At 36.6% G+C, this 14,305-nt stretch overlaps 1 protein-coding gene across 2 annotated transcripts in view; it reads left to right on the top strand.

Annotated features, from left to right (window-relative positions):
* Positions 1-14,305, top strand: part of LOC126334838 (Golgi-specific brefeldin A-resistance guanine nucleotide exchange factor 1) — a 290,716-nt gene that overhangs the window by 228,996 nt on the left and 47,415 nt on the right. For both annotated transcript variants that reach the window (XM_049997502.1, XM_049997501.1), the window contains exons 31-32: positions 9,571-9,797; positions 12,524-12,802. In XM_049997502.1, the coding sequence (XP_049853459.1) occupies positions 9,571-9,797; positions 12,524-12,802 (506 nt within the window). The remainder of the gene's footprint in view (positions 1-9,570; positions 9,798-12,523; positions 12,803-14,305) is intronic.

Raw genomic sequence — 14,305 nt, 5'->3', positions numbered from 1 at the left:
TTTAGACTATTACACCAGTGTAGTGTGTGTTTCATTCATAATGTACAAAAAACTGGCGGAACAGTTAATCAGTGCCACAAAACTTTTGTTTATGATGATGTTTATTCAGACACAACACTAACTTTTTTGATTTCCTCCATTTGTTTTAGCAAATATATTGCAATCTCAAACTTTCACCCTTCTTTGATTGTTGAGATTTTTACAAATAATTCTTCCTCACACAGCTCCTCCTTCAAATATTGTGTGTGTTATATATATATTTTGTGAGTTCCCAATTCATTTAGCACAAAACTTTGACAACGCAAACTGTTAAAAAAGGTACACCGAAGTATTTAAATATTTTCAGTGTGTCTGAAGTGGATGTCACTTTATAGTTTTGTTTTGTTTGATGTAATGTTTCATTTTTACTTATTTTTTTGTACTGCACATGTAAAATGAATACTACAGCATCGACAATTTGAGGCATACATTCTTGCTGGCGTAGTGAATCATCATCTCTTAAACAAGCTACAAATTTCAAATATATGTTTGAGTACATTTTACACTCAGTATTTGTGAAGATTGAATAATGGACTGAGAGAAAACTGGAAAAGAATAGAATGGAAATGTTTGAGATGTGGTGCTACCTAAGAATTTTGGAAATTAGGTAGACTGATAATGTAATTAACATGGAGGTTCTCCAGGATCAGCAGAGAAAAGAACGTGTCGCACCCTAGCAAGAAAAGTGATAAAAGCCGAAAAGTGGCAATTTTTAATCTGTCACTGAAAAGTAAGTGTGAAGTGCTCTGTGTGCACAAAAAATATAATGGAATTTACTGCCAACAATACTTATTTGAAATTTAAAGAAAGCTTATACTACTTCAATAAAAGTTTTATAGAATTAATTCTTATAAGTTAAGTTTTCTCAAGTCTTGCGTTTTTGAGTTGTTTCACTGTCCGTGGCGGGCTGTAATATGGAAAACACTGACAAAAAGAAAGGTCTAGAGCAGGGCTTCCTAACCTTCTCACCTTGCGGACCCCTTCTTCAGTCGAAAATCCAGGGCGGACCCCTAGTCAGTCAAGAGAGCACAGTAACTTTAAATTTCAGAGTGAAACACATGGGAACTGAAAGCTTCTTAATGCAAGTGCCATGTTCCCAGTTCCCAATGACACTCCCCCCCCCCTCGAAGTATCAATAGTATTTGGTTTAGAGATGAATGAAAACAACTTGAATGTGAAAAATTGACTTATGAAATAGATAGTGCACTGACAAAGCAAGTTTAACATTTAATGATGACTGGGGCCGCATATGTGGCAGCGAGGGCTGTGATTGGTCGACAAAGCTTGCTCCGCTCACGCATAAAAGGTTTCAGCGCATCTAACGTTGTGAGGTGGCACACAAACAACCCCCGTATTGTTGAAGCAGTCGATCAGAGAAGCCGCACTCTCCGGCACTAAACCGTGTGTGCATTCTCACTTAGGAACTGCAAAGGCTGCTTGGGAATATGGCCTGAAGTAAAAGTACACCTGCTTTTATCATGAAAAAAAGTGATGAATTTGATTTTTCACAATTTTATTCAATAATTTAACTCATTATTTTACACAATTTGGTGAAACGTGTCCGCGGACCCTCTAGAAAGAGCCGGCGGACCCGTAAGGGGTCCGCGGACAACACGTTGGGAAGCCCTGGTGTAGAGGGAGCTGTATAATGTGAAAGCTCTAGAGGAAGACAGAGATTGGGATAAATACAACAAATAATAGAGGATGTCGGGTGCAAGAGCTACTATGTGATGAAGAGTTTTGCACAGGAGAGGAAGTTGTGGTGGGCCATATCAAACCAATCAGAAGACTGATGACTTAAAAAAGAGCTTATTGCAAGGAACAATCAAATATGCTTTTAACCCTCAAGACAAATATGAAACCATCTTTCAATACAGAAAATTATTGACTTACTGTCATTAGCTAGATATGCAGTATTAGCCTACAGTGAAGTGCAACTAGCTGATAACTGACTGCCAAGAAATGTAACATTTTGAAATGAATATGAGAAAAAATATCACATTTGACATTATTTTCTATTGCACCTGTCAAATATTCAGAGGTACAAGAGTTCCCCTTTGTTGCCACCAGTATGCATTAGAAGTATTGCGTTCAGTACAGCACTTTCCATTTACACCAAATGACTTATACAATCAGTTGAAATTTCCTTGTATGTTGTTTGGCAATGAAAGGCAATCAGGTTGTGTATAATATATACTCTGTACATAGATGGCCATACCTTCATTTATGATTGGACCCATTGGCCCATTCCATGAGATAGTCAAGATTGTTGTTATCCTGAGCCTCAGAGAGCCACTGAATCATGACCGCAGAAATATGTTTACTTTCTACAGTCTGTCGTGAGGCTTGGTCTGGAGATTTGTATATACAAGGATACAAATGACGAAAAGTATATACACTTGATTTACCCTAGCATGCAATCAGTGCTGTCTGACAGAAAAGGGAAGTGCCAAGAAAGGAAGGATGAAACAAAACTTCATAGATTTAGAAGGCATGTGATGTTATTTCAGTGATTACAAAATCGAGTCAAGTGTAAAAATAACTAGGCGGTGAGAACCCGCATATCAGTGTGATGTTGCACCCCCTTTGGTGTGGAAGCATGCACTGGTTTAGTTGGGAAGGTTGTCATAAATCTGTTGTATCTTTTTCTGCTCAGGAGTCAAGGGCTCACAATTGTTGTAAATGGTTGTCAACATCCTTGGATACTGGCACTGGAACAGAATTGACATATGTAGTGGTCCTACAGATGTTCAGTCAGGAGAGAGATTGTGGGCTCTTGCTGCCTTTGCGAGCACCTAAACATCACATACACTGTTTCTAGAGACATGTGCCCTGCGTAAATGAGCTAATTGTCCTGTTGAAAAATGTCATTGCACTGCCACATGAAAGCACCACTATATTTGTCTATGATGGTCATTCAGAACACAGCTGTTTTTATTGTGGTGTTAGTGGGAACCTGTGTGTGGGGCAATAATTCCCTAATATGGCTGTTGCTAATCTCCAGCTAATGATGTGGTATGATGCATAATGTTGCTGGGAATCAGTTACTTGTTCTTGAATGGCAGGCATAAATGGTAAGGGGTTACAATGTGCTTGGTGCACAGTAAGGCAATCCTTCCTTTTGCTGGTCAGACATGGTCAGTCAAAATCTTGACACTGAATATGCTTACAGTCACATTCTTATGCAGTCCAGCATCAGGCCATTGTCACAATTGAATGCCCCATAAATCTGAATATTGTGTGATTCAGTGTAATATAACGTGGCAAAAATGTTTTTGTGTGTTGAAATTTGGGATGTGTATTTTGCTTAACACAAGAAAAACAAAATACCATGTCATATTAAGGATATCCTCCACCAAATAAATAATATGTATCTTGTATAATCTGGGGTGCTGCTTCCTAATGCTGCCATAGGTTCACTTTGATGTTACTGCATTGCCACACGGGAACCATGCAATGGAAGAAATAAGCTCCAGGAATTCGTGTTCACAACGAGTTTTATTTCGCACGCTAGATGTCTGGTGGCGAACTACATGCATAAAATTGACTTAACACTGTCTCATGACTGACATAAGACTAATTACAGGCTGACCTAAGACTGACCTCAAACTGCACTGAGCTGAAGTGACGTCTGGTGGCATACAAATTGCCTCTATTTATATGATTTTAAACAATTACTGACATTGTTACATATTAAATTTGCATATTTACCAATTAAAACTTTTACATACATCTTCCCAAATTACACAGAAATTTACATGAAACAACATTGAATAATTTCATACAAAGACATGAAAGGATCCGTATATCTTGAGACTATAAATTACGTGTTTAATCTAGACAACAATATATTTCGTTAATTTGCATATATCATTTTACTTACTTAAGAATACAGGGTACTTATAAATGGTGGGAAAATTGAAATTTTTTATGACTTTATTAAATTCTATAGTCTTCCCTGATTACATTGAAACATTCCACGTGGTAAAAATATATCTAAAAACAAAGATGATGTAACTTACCAAACAAAAGTGTTGGTATGTTGATAGAGACACTAACAAACACAAACACACACACAAAATTCAAGCTTTCGCAACCCACGGTTGCTTCATCATGATAGAGGGAAGGAGAGGGAAAGGCGAAAGGATTTTGGGTTTTAAGGGAGAGGGTAAGGAGTCATTCCAATCCTGGGAGTAGAAAGACTTACCTTAGGGGGAAGAATGGACAGGTATACACTTGCACGCGTGCGCGCACAATAGAGTACACACACCCATCCGCACATATACAGTTACATCATGTGTGTGTGTGTGTGTGTGTGTGTGTGTGTGTGTGTGTGTGTGTGTGTGTGTACACCTGACACTCTCCTTCCCTCTTTCCTGATGAAGCAACATGGGTTGCGAAAGCATGAATTTTGTGTGTGTACCAAATTTTAAAGTTGCTGTAATGTATGTTGCCATGCCTCCTTTATTTCTGTTGCAGAAACCAGTATTAATTTGTTTCCAACGGTTATACATATGATACATTGTATATGTGCGTAACAGTGCAGGTTTCTAGCATCTGTAAATGATTATCTTTGCTAATATTTACTTTTGTTTTGCTGAAGCAGTGTGCTCACGTGTTATTGAATGTTTGTTGCCCAAGTGTTACTTATGTTTGTGGAAGTACATATCCTTTATTATTCAATAAATACGAACCATGCCTTGCATCAGGAAATTCTGTGGTAACCAGTTAACAAGCACACTGTTGAAAGTAACCTATATATCAGTTCTTCAGGGAATAAACTCCCACATGGTACACCTCCTGGTGATTCAAATTTTTGTGTTAATAATGACACTATAGTGGATTTGTTGTTGTTGATGTGAGCATCTTACCTTCTTTGATAAAGGAAGTGGTGATATGTAATCAATGTGATGGTGCAGGCTTTCTGGAAATAACTGAACAACAAAGTAGCTGGAAGGGTTTAGTGTCAAAATTAGTTGTTCTGTGTAGATCTTGCAATAAATCTACCTCGAAAATGACTTCGAACATTGTGCATAATTCATATGATGTGAATTTGAAGTTAGTGTATGCAATGTGTGCTATAGGAAAAGGAAGAAAGGCTACTCATACATTTTGTGGTTTGATGGACCTTCCTCCTCCTCCTCCTCCTCCTCCTCCTCCCAGTAGGTTCAGCAAGTACATAAAAACACTTTGAGGTGCCTTGACAGTTGTGTCTAAAGCATCTATGAAATATGCAGTAGAAGAAACTGTAAATATTAGTGGAACCAGGGACATTGCTGTTGCACTTGATGGGACATGGCAATGCTGAGGACATAATTTCTTGAATGGTGTTGCAAGTGCTACTTCTCTGGAGAATGGAAAAGTTGTTGATGTTGAGTGGTTATCTAAGTACTGCCACACCTACCATGGCAACACTGAAGGACATATTGAACATAAATGTTCTAAGAATTATGATGGTTACAGTGGAGGTATGGAGTGTGATAGAGTTCTCAAATATTATAGTGTTAGATAAATGAAATACGTAGGTGATGGGGACTTGAAAGATTTCAATAAAATTAACGAATTCAATGTTTGTGATGATACCTTGGTAACAAAACTGGAGTATTATGGACATGTGCAAAAGTGGATGGGTGCTAGATTGAGTAAGCTACGAAGGGAAACGAAAGAAAAGTTGCTATCGGTTGGAAAATCTCTGTCTGGCTGAGTCAGATTGACAGCAACTGAAATAGACCTCCTTCAGAGTTATTATGGACTTGCCATTAGATGAACTGCCCTCTGAATGGTGTTACAGCAATGAGAAAGGCTGTATGGGCCACCTACTTTCGTAAGTTGTCCACAGATGACCACCCTGTTCAGACTTTGCCCTAAAGGAGCAGATTCTTGGTGTGGTTACCAAAAAGTAAAAGAAAGTGGTCAAATATACCATTATAATCATTCTCTTCCTCAGCCTCTCCGTTTTGCTTAGTAAATGTCTTCAGGGGGGCACTCAGAATACAAATGAACATTTCAACCACTGCATATGGGAAAGATTACCCAAGAATGTTTTTGTAGGACTAAATACATCAAAAGTTGGTGTACTAGGTGCAGTGATATGTTTCAATGATGGAGTGACAGGAAGGGTGGAAGTCCTAAGAAATTCAGGCATAAAATGTGGCTCTAATATGGAAGATCAATTGCTTGCATGTGACAGACAACAGGTGCATCAAGCTGAAAGATTCACTCTTCAAGTTACCAAAGAAGCAAGAATGTTAAAAGGAATGCCAAGAGGAAGCTTGAAGGTGAAGAAATGCTGCAAGCTGAAGCCCATGCTTCAGGAATGTTCAGAGGCACAGTTTAACTGGACTCATATCTTCATCCACAATTTTCTGCATGTTGTATTTTTCAGAATTCAGGTACAAATATTTCCTAAAATTTATAAAGCATTGCTCTAATTTTTTCTGTGACTTGCAATAGTCCATACGTATGTAGTAGACCTAAGCTTTATTGCAGAATCAACTAAATTATAGAAAAAATAACATTTTTTATTAGGAAAAAAATTATAAAAATTAAAATATAAGATGATATTTTTTATCTTTGTAATATACATAATAGGTGGAATTAAATAGGTCTAGTACCTCAGCCATCAGGTCATGCATATCTGCTAAGAAATTGGTCTCCTTCAAATGTGTAACGTTGGATTAGATGGTACCTCAATTTGAAGAAGCATTTTGGGAAAAAATTTGATCAATTTCTTTGTAATTCTTTTAATAACCCTAAGTAGGTTCAAAAATATTCAGAATACTTCTAATTTGTTTAGAAAGTCTGCTGCATTACCTGATATCAACAAAAAATCTGTGAAACATATGCATTATTAACAGTGCCCGAAAGAAATAGGTCTTGATTTTTACATAATATTGAGTGGGAAAAGTACCCTGTATCCTTACAGCATAATCATTCTGTCATTTTCAGGTAAACAGAGGGATTAGTCTTATTGAATGAAAGGCCTAGATTCAATTAATTAAATTTTGTACAAGTAATTTTTTCATTTCTAGTCATAATTGCAGTTCCATTAACTAACACCAATTAAAGCATGAGTGTGCTTAATTCTGACTGAAAAATTATCATGTCATATTTCTATTAGGGATACAATTTGTTTTTAGCTTGAATACATGAAAATAGATGTCTTTCAATGACTAGAAATATCAGAACTTTAATTGTTAATTACTCCATAATTACAATAGAAAAATTATTCCTACCATGTGCCTAAAGTTTGTATAATGTAAAAATTGTGATCATACATCAGCTTTTAATCCAACATGTTTCCTTCATTCTGTATATTCATGAGGCTCCATGTAAACAGTGTCAAAACAATAGCTTAAATTAGTGCAAATTACTAATTTGCTGCAAAAGAAAATCTTCAGTGTATTCAAATCCAGGTAACCATAAAAGACAAAATCAAAGCAGCAGTTTAAATTGGTGTGAATTGCTGATAGTATGCATGTGTCCTCTTCGGGAGAGTGGGAACGAGACTGGAAAAGTATACAGGTTCGCAAAAGAGTTGTGGTATTACGTCAGCCAGCCAGCCAAATAGAGACCCACAATGAAGCAGTTTCAGACTCTGTCATGTAAGACAGCATTATCACCACTGACAGAGTGGCAACTCCGTGTCCTTCAATGATCACCCATTATCTGATGCTGTTCAGGCACTTTACATATCCTACTGGGTCTGATAACACTAAATATGTACAACACTAATACACTCTGGCGGCTGTTCTACCTGTCACAGAGTATTACAACTGTAATGATTTGCATACCTGCCAGTTGTGTGTAAGTGTGCAAAGTACATTGACAGTTAACCATTTCTTTCGGCTGTTTGCTTTTTTTGTCAGGCAGTGTATTTACTGCACTCAGCTCCCAGACAGACTATTATTTAAGATAGCTGACATCCCGATAATTGAGTGACCAGTGACCATAGTAGTTTGGTCCATTTAAATGCTGTAATCCATCCATCCAGTGATTTTTGACAAGAGCACTTTAAACGGAAGATTGGAAATCCACACATTTTGAAAAGGAAATTGAAAATGCGTCTTATTAATCAACTTTTCTACGTACTGCCTGATAATGTAGATATTAGATGATTGAAAACATGTGTTGGCAGCATGACATGTAACAGTTTTCATTTTTCATACGTTTTTAGATATTTAGCAATGAAATGCACAAAGAGTTGAGATATTAGTTTGTTATTTTATTTTCATTACCTTTTTTAGGCATTCTGCTATGGCATCTTCAGGCCCAATATGCATCTCTCAAAAATAAGAGATATCGGCATACTGGGTCATATGTTCCTGGATGTTGTGAATTCTTAACCATATCCCAAGTGCTTCCTTCTAAGACTTCATTGCGGTACTTGATTGCAGTTGCAATGAAGTCTTCGAAAGAAACACTGGGGGTACGGTTTAGAATTCATGACATCAGCAACATATGGTCCAGTATAAGAGTATCATTTATTTTTGAGAGATGCATATGGGGCCTGAAGAAGGCATAATGGAATGCTGAAACTGGTAGTAAAACTAAAATAAAATAAATTAACTTCACAACTGCACAGCTGTTGGTGAATTTCATTGTTAAATACTTAACCAGCCGAAGTCCCATGTCCACAATGGACCAACGGAGATTGTTGAGATAAGTGTTTCATTTGACAGTTATCAGTGTACAGCAAATATTAAGCTAGTAATAATAAATAAAAGCAGTTACTTAGTATGCTGGGAAAATGCTCCCATTTTTTGTCCCTTCCATTCAGACCATCTACTTTGCTACTACTTTTGCGAAGTTAATGTATACTGTGTACAAATAAAATAAAACAGTTTTGTCAAAGGTAATTGTTACATACCTTAGAAATAGTTTGAGGTAATTAACTCTATCAAAGTGTAGTTTAACTCGTTCTTCCTTCGTGAGGTTTCTCCTTCATGGTGGGACCTGTGGAACATGGTAATGAATGAATGACATATAATCAGTAGTTATCATTTTGGCAGAATGTGCAGAACCATACTGGAAAGAGTACATAGGAGAACCCTCTCATCATTTATACTCCATTTCCCATTTCAAAAAATTGCAGTCTGTCAATCCAGGTCCCAGTTTCAGTGAATTATTGGCTGATAGTTTCTCTGACAATTTTACCTAATTTGGTGCTGCTGATGCTTTTATCACAAATTATATATCATTTGATACCATGACTCTTTTTAATCTTAGATTCTTTTGGTGTAGCAAAGTGTTACGTGAGCTTGAAGATAGATTTTTAAATCTTAGAGTTATTTGTCACACCTTTTAGCCCTTGCTCTCTTATTTCAGTTGGACATTCATTGAATGCAGATATTTCAATTTGATACATAGACTCCAATTTATTGGCTTATCACTTCAGTTGGTTACACATACTGCTTATAACATCACTCTGCACATCCAATGAAATCATTATTATTACTGATTCTGTGCAATTTGTAATATATGCCTTATGAAACAAAACGTTATCATGCTTCTTACTTTTTTATTTTACAGTAGAAGCTCAAAACATTACAGAAAGTATGGTGACAGAAGAAGGCAATGATGCAAAGCTGTCGCATATACCAGACCCACAGGCTGATGCTGCAGTATCAGTGACTGGTTATGAAACCATTGCAGCTAGAGAACCAGTTAGTGTTAGACCTTCAAGTATTATATTGCAGCCTGCATCCTCTCTTCCGCATAATATTTCAGCACCCATTTTTACACACATGGGACAACAGGTAAAATATCTCTTACAATGTTGAGATTTGTGACACTCCTGAAAGAGATAACTTACATAATTTAACATGGTCATTGGGCTCACTTGATTTTCATGATAAGTAACCATATGCACAATGTTTAACTCGGAACACTTGGCTAACAAAAATTGAAATGTTTATAATATGATGAACAACAGCGTATTATAGCACTTCAAAGTTCAGCATCATCTGACACAAATGTTACATAGATTCACATCTGCATTTGTACTTTTTGAGTGACGGTACATTGAGGAAGAGTATAATTAACATGCAAGGATCATTTTCTTCCTATCCTGATCCAGTGTAGACAATGCATGGAGAGTGTTTCTATTCCTTGCATATATACCCAATTGTTTCTAAATTTAACCTTTGGCTCATTCTGTCCAATGCATCTTCAATTAAATATAGTTTCCTGATCCATGTTAGAATGTGATCCGTAACAATTTTGAGACTAAAACTCTGTATGATGCACATAGTCGTTCTCCAACATCTCCCGACGAAGTTTGTGGTGTATTCTGTGACACTCATTTACTGGCTAAAAAGAAAAAATGACAAATATTTTCATAAATCTGGTGGACAATATATGCATTGACAGTTTAATAAAAACAGTTGCTGATAAAATTTTGCTAGTCTGTGATTGGCAACTAAATGAGTTCTAATTCGTGTTCGAGAAATTGTTAGTGTCTGTTCTCCATACTCATCAGTTTCTTCTCATATCTGAAAGTAACCAACCATATTTTTACAGTTTATTTACTTATGTATTCATTAATTTACTGTACATGGAAGGCAGCTGTTCTAGGCAATAAAGCAAACAATTCTGCTGTAACACATTCTCTTTGTCTCTTGATTCATGCCTAGCATCAGGAAAAAGCTGTTACATTTGTTTGAATCAAAATTACCACTTATTTAATAAATATTTTAGTGGCTGTATAAGTATTTGCTTTTGTGTATTACTACTGTTACTTAAAATTAACATAGAACGTAATGGCAGTTCAGCTGTTTCTGGTACTCCATACATTAATTAGAAGTACAAGAAACAGTTTAGCAAGAATTACTTTTTGTAGTGGTTAATAATACTGGCAATAGTCATAAAGCAAGGATATGTAAACAGTGTTACAATTTAGAGTTGAGACATTGTTGGGAATAAAGATTTACTGAGATTTATTGAGATACATAGCACCAAACATTTTAAATAGTTTTTTTATTTATTTCAAACTCTTGTACACGGACTAAATTTTAGTCAAATATAAATGTAATTATGTGGTTTCAGAATATATGATCTAATAGTGTAATATTTAATAATTACTGACTGATTTGGATTTCACTTAAATCACTGTTCCAGAAACTACTGTACATGTGAAGTTCAATAATAAGAATCAGTTGGGGATGTTGTCATAAGAAATAACAGGGAGGTGGGTCTCAGGCTGGATGTAAAGTAAGTGGCAGGTTACTGTCTTTGGCCATTGCCATAATGAAAGAAACATGGTGCTGTGGGTTTTATAAATTTATTAGTATTATATAAATTCATGATTTCATAAAATGGATAATGATCACACATATAATAACTCGAATGTTGGGGAAGCCACATCATTTTAATATCTGCTATGAACTACTCAATTTAGAAGCTCTGTCAGGAGCTATGGTACTGCCAGCACGCAAGACAATTGTTACATTGAGACCATGTGCATTTGAAACCTTTTGTAGATTTTTAAGAGCTAGCAGAAATGATCAATTCTGCACAGTGAAAAATAAATAGTTCTAAAGCAAAAACAATGTGCTTAAAAAGTCAAAATATATCTACTCCACTGTAGTGCAACTGAAGGTACAAGATGTTGGCTGATTCCCTTATCTTGGCAGCCTTATCTTTAACAATGGGGACGTAGATGCAGACACTGACAGCAGAATTGGGGAAGCTTGTGAAGTCTCCCAAATAATATGATCCAAATGGCAGTGAGATTCCATATGTCCACAAAACTTCATGTGTACTCCTACATCATTCTACTAATATTTGCATATGAGAGCTGGAGATGTCAAAAAAAAATCTGCACACAAGCTCAATGTTTTTCACCAGTGATGACTGAGGTGAGTTTTGGACATCAGCTGTGTCATGAAATGCCGAGTAGTAATATTCTACTCAGCCTGTACAAAATTGTTTCTGAAAGAAGTGTGAAGCTTGTGGTGCATACTCGAAGTACGAAACATAGGAGAATCAAAAAATCAATACTATTGTGGATACCAACAAATGAATACAGAAGTGGAGGAAGGCTTTGTATAAACTATTGTGAAGCATCTTCAATCCATGGACCTGAATTAACAGGAAGCTGAAGCTGAAAAACTGGCAGCTGATAAAGTTCACTGGAGGAAACTTTTGTCAAATATGCTACCAAGCATGGGAGAAAGTTAGTCTAAGTAAGACTGTAAATACAATTTAGATGTCACATTCCTTAAGGTTTTCCTCCGTGTTGAGATATGCAGAACATAATGGTTAGGTTGGGATGGATGGATGGATGGATGGATGGATGGATCAGTGAATCAGTCAATCAATCCACACGGTTACATACCTTCTCCATCCTGTGTCCACAGTGTTCTACCTATCTTCTCTCTGTTTGTCTTTGTCCCTCCATTTTGTACTTGGTAGTCATTAAATTACAAAAATGTCTCCTAAAGATTGTTATTTACGAAGACCTGATTGCTGACTTGTCTTGCAGATGATATCTACAGCAATTGGCCCTCCTGTGAGCTGTCAGGTCGGCCATTCAAGTGAAGCAAGCTATATCCATCAACAGCAAGCTCCTCCTCCAGTTAACAATTTTCCTACTGCCCCTTCTTCTGTTAGCCTCTCCACTCCTTTATACATATCGCCACCTCAAACCGTTTCACCTGTCCCTTTATATCCAACCTCCAGACCACAACAAGCTGATGCACATGTAGGTGTTGTCACGACCATTCCTTCACACTACTTCGGACAGGACACTCATCAAAGATCTGTAAGTTACTACAAAGTGAAACTGTTGATTTGTTTCGTTCTACTTTTACTTTAGAATTTAGCTTAATACTTGGTGTGTGTTTTATGAAATGAGAAATGATTTTTATGGCTGAAACTTTATAGGTGACCACACACACACACACACACACACACACACACACACACACACACCTGACATGCAGGCATGCACAATCAGTCTGTCTTCAGAACTTAAAAAATTAAATGAGAAACATAGTGCCTAGTGCCTTTACACATCTTTCACTGATTATGTTGTTTTGAAGATAAGTGATAGCCCCTTATCTTGATCATTATTTCTGTGTGATAACTGAAGCTTCTGGTAGAATGTTGATAATTTGCAGGTAAAGGTCACAACTCACAAATAATGGAGGCATTATGTTGTTGACAAGCACATAAAGGGGACTGAAAATTGTGCTAGCTTTGGGATGCATCAATCTTTGAGCTAGAGTACACATACATGCATATGCCCCACCTCCCCTTCCCCACTCTCCCCACCCACAAATACCAGTGTAGCTACGTCATTCTGGCTGACGACACTATATCTCCATTCATTCCAGGTCTTTATGTTGTCATAATGCTTGTATATCAAGGTAATTAAACGTTATAGTTTATCAGTGAAGTTGGATGAATTTGACAAATATTTTGCAAGATGATTTGGGTAACTATTGAGTGAGGCAAAATTTATCTCCCAACCTGCTTATACAAGAGTGACAATAAATCCACTTTCACTCTCAGATTGACCATGGTGTGAAGGTGATTGCAATAATCTGAGAAAAAGTAGTGAGAGAAATTAATTCAGTGGTTAATGTGCTGTGGTATAGCACTAATGTCCTGACACTAAAAAAAAGAAACAAAAATATAAATGAGTTTGATGATATGTCTTGTAAAAGTACACAGCAAAATGATGAAGAGAAACTTAGATGATTTCTTCACCATTATCTATCTATACAACTGCTGGAAAAAACAACTGTGTGAGCCACTTACTATAATTTCATTTAAAAACAAGATTATTTCCACCAGATCTTGTTATGGCTAAAGTATATAAAGTTGTAGGTCATGGAAGAGGATAGGTGTCTCAGTGCCAAATTAAATATTTTTCCTTGTGCGAGTGATGTGTTTCAGTGTTTAAGACACCAAACTCACGTATAGAAGGAGCTTATTTCAAATGTAAACCTTGCCTATGGTGATTGTTGTTCTGCTCCAGACAAATTCTGGGTTTGGTTTGTTGACAAGGACAAGGGGAGTTCCTTCTCACCATCTTTGTTAACTCAGTTTTTACTCAATCATTCATGACTTAGCTGACTTCTGAGGAGATGTTGAATACAGAGAGTATGAGGGTCTTGTTGGGTTTCGTCGAATGACTGAATATGGGGGGGGGGGGGGGGTTACTCTTTCTTACTACATACTCACTAGAAGACATATTACAAATTGCATCCTTAATACACAGTACATATATGATTAAATTGAAAAGCATTGAGTGTTAACT

Source organism: Schistocerca gregaria, chromosome 2 (genome assembly GCF_023897955.1).
Source record: "Schistocerca gregaria isolate iqSchGreg1 chromosome 2, iqSchGreg1.2, whole genome shotgun sequence".
Classification (NCBI taxonomy): Eukaryota; Metazoa; Arthropoda; class Insecta; order Orthoptera; family Acrididae; genus Schistocerca; species Schistocerca gregaria.
The sequence above is the reverse complement of the archived record's forward strand: the minus strand, read 5'-3'. Positions and strand labels throughout refer to the sequence as shown.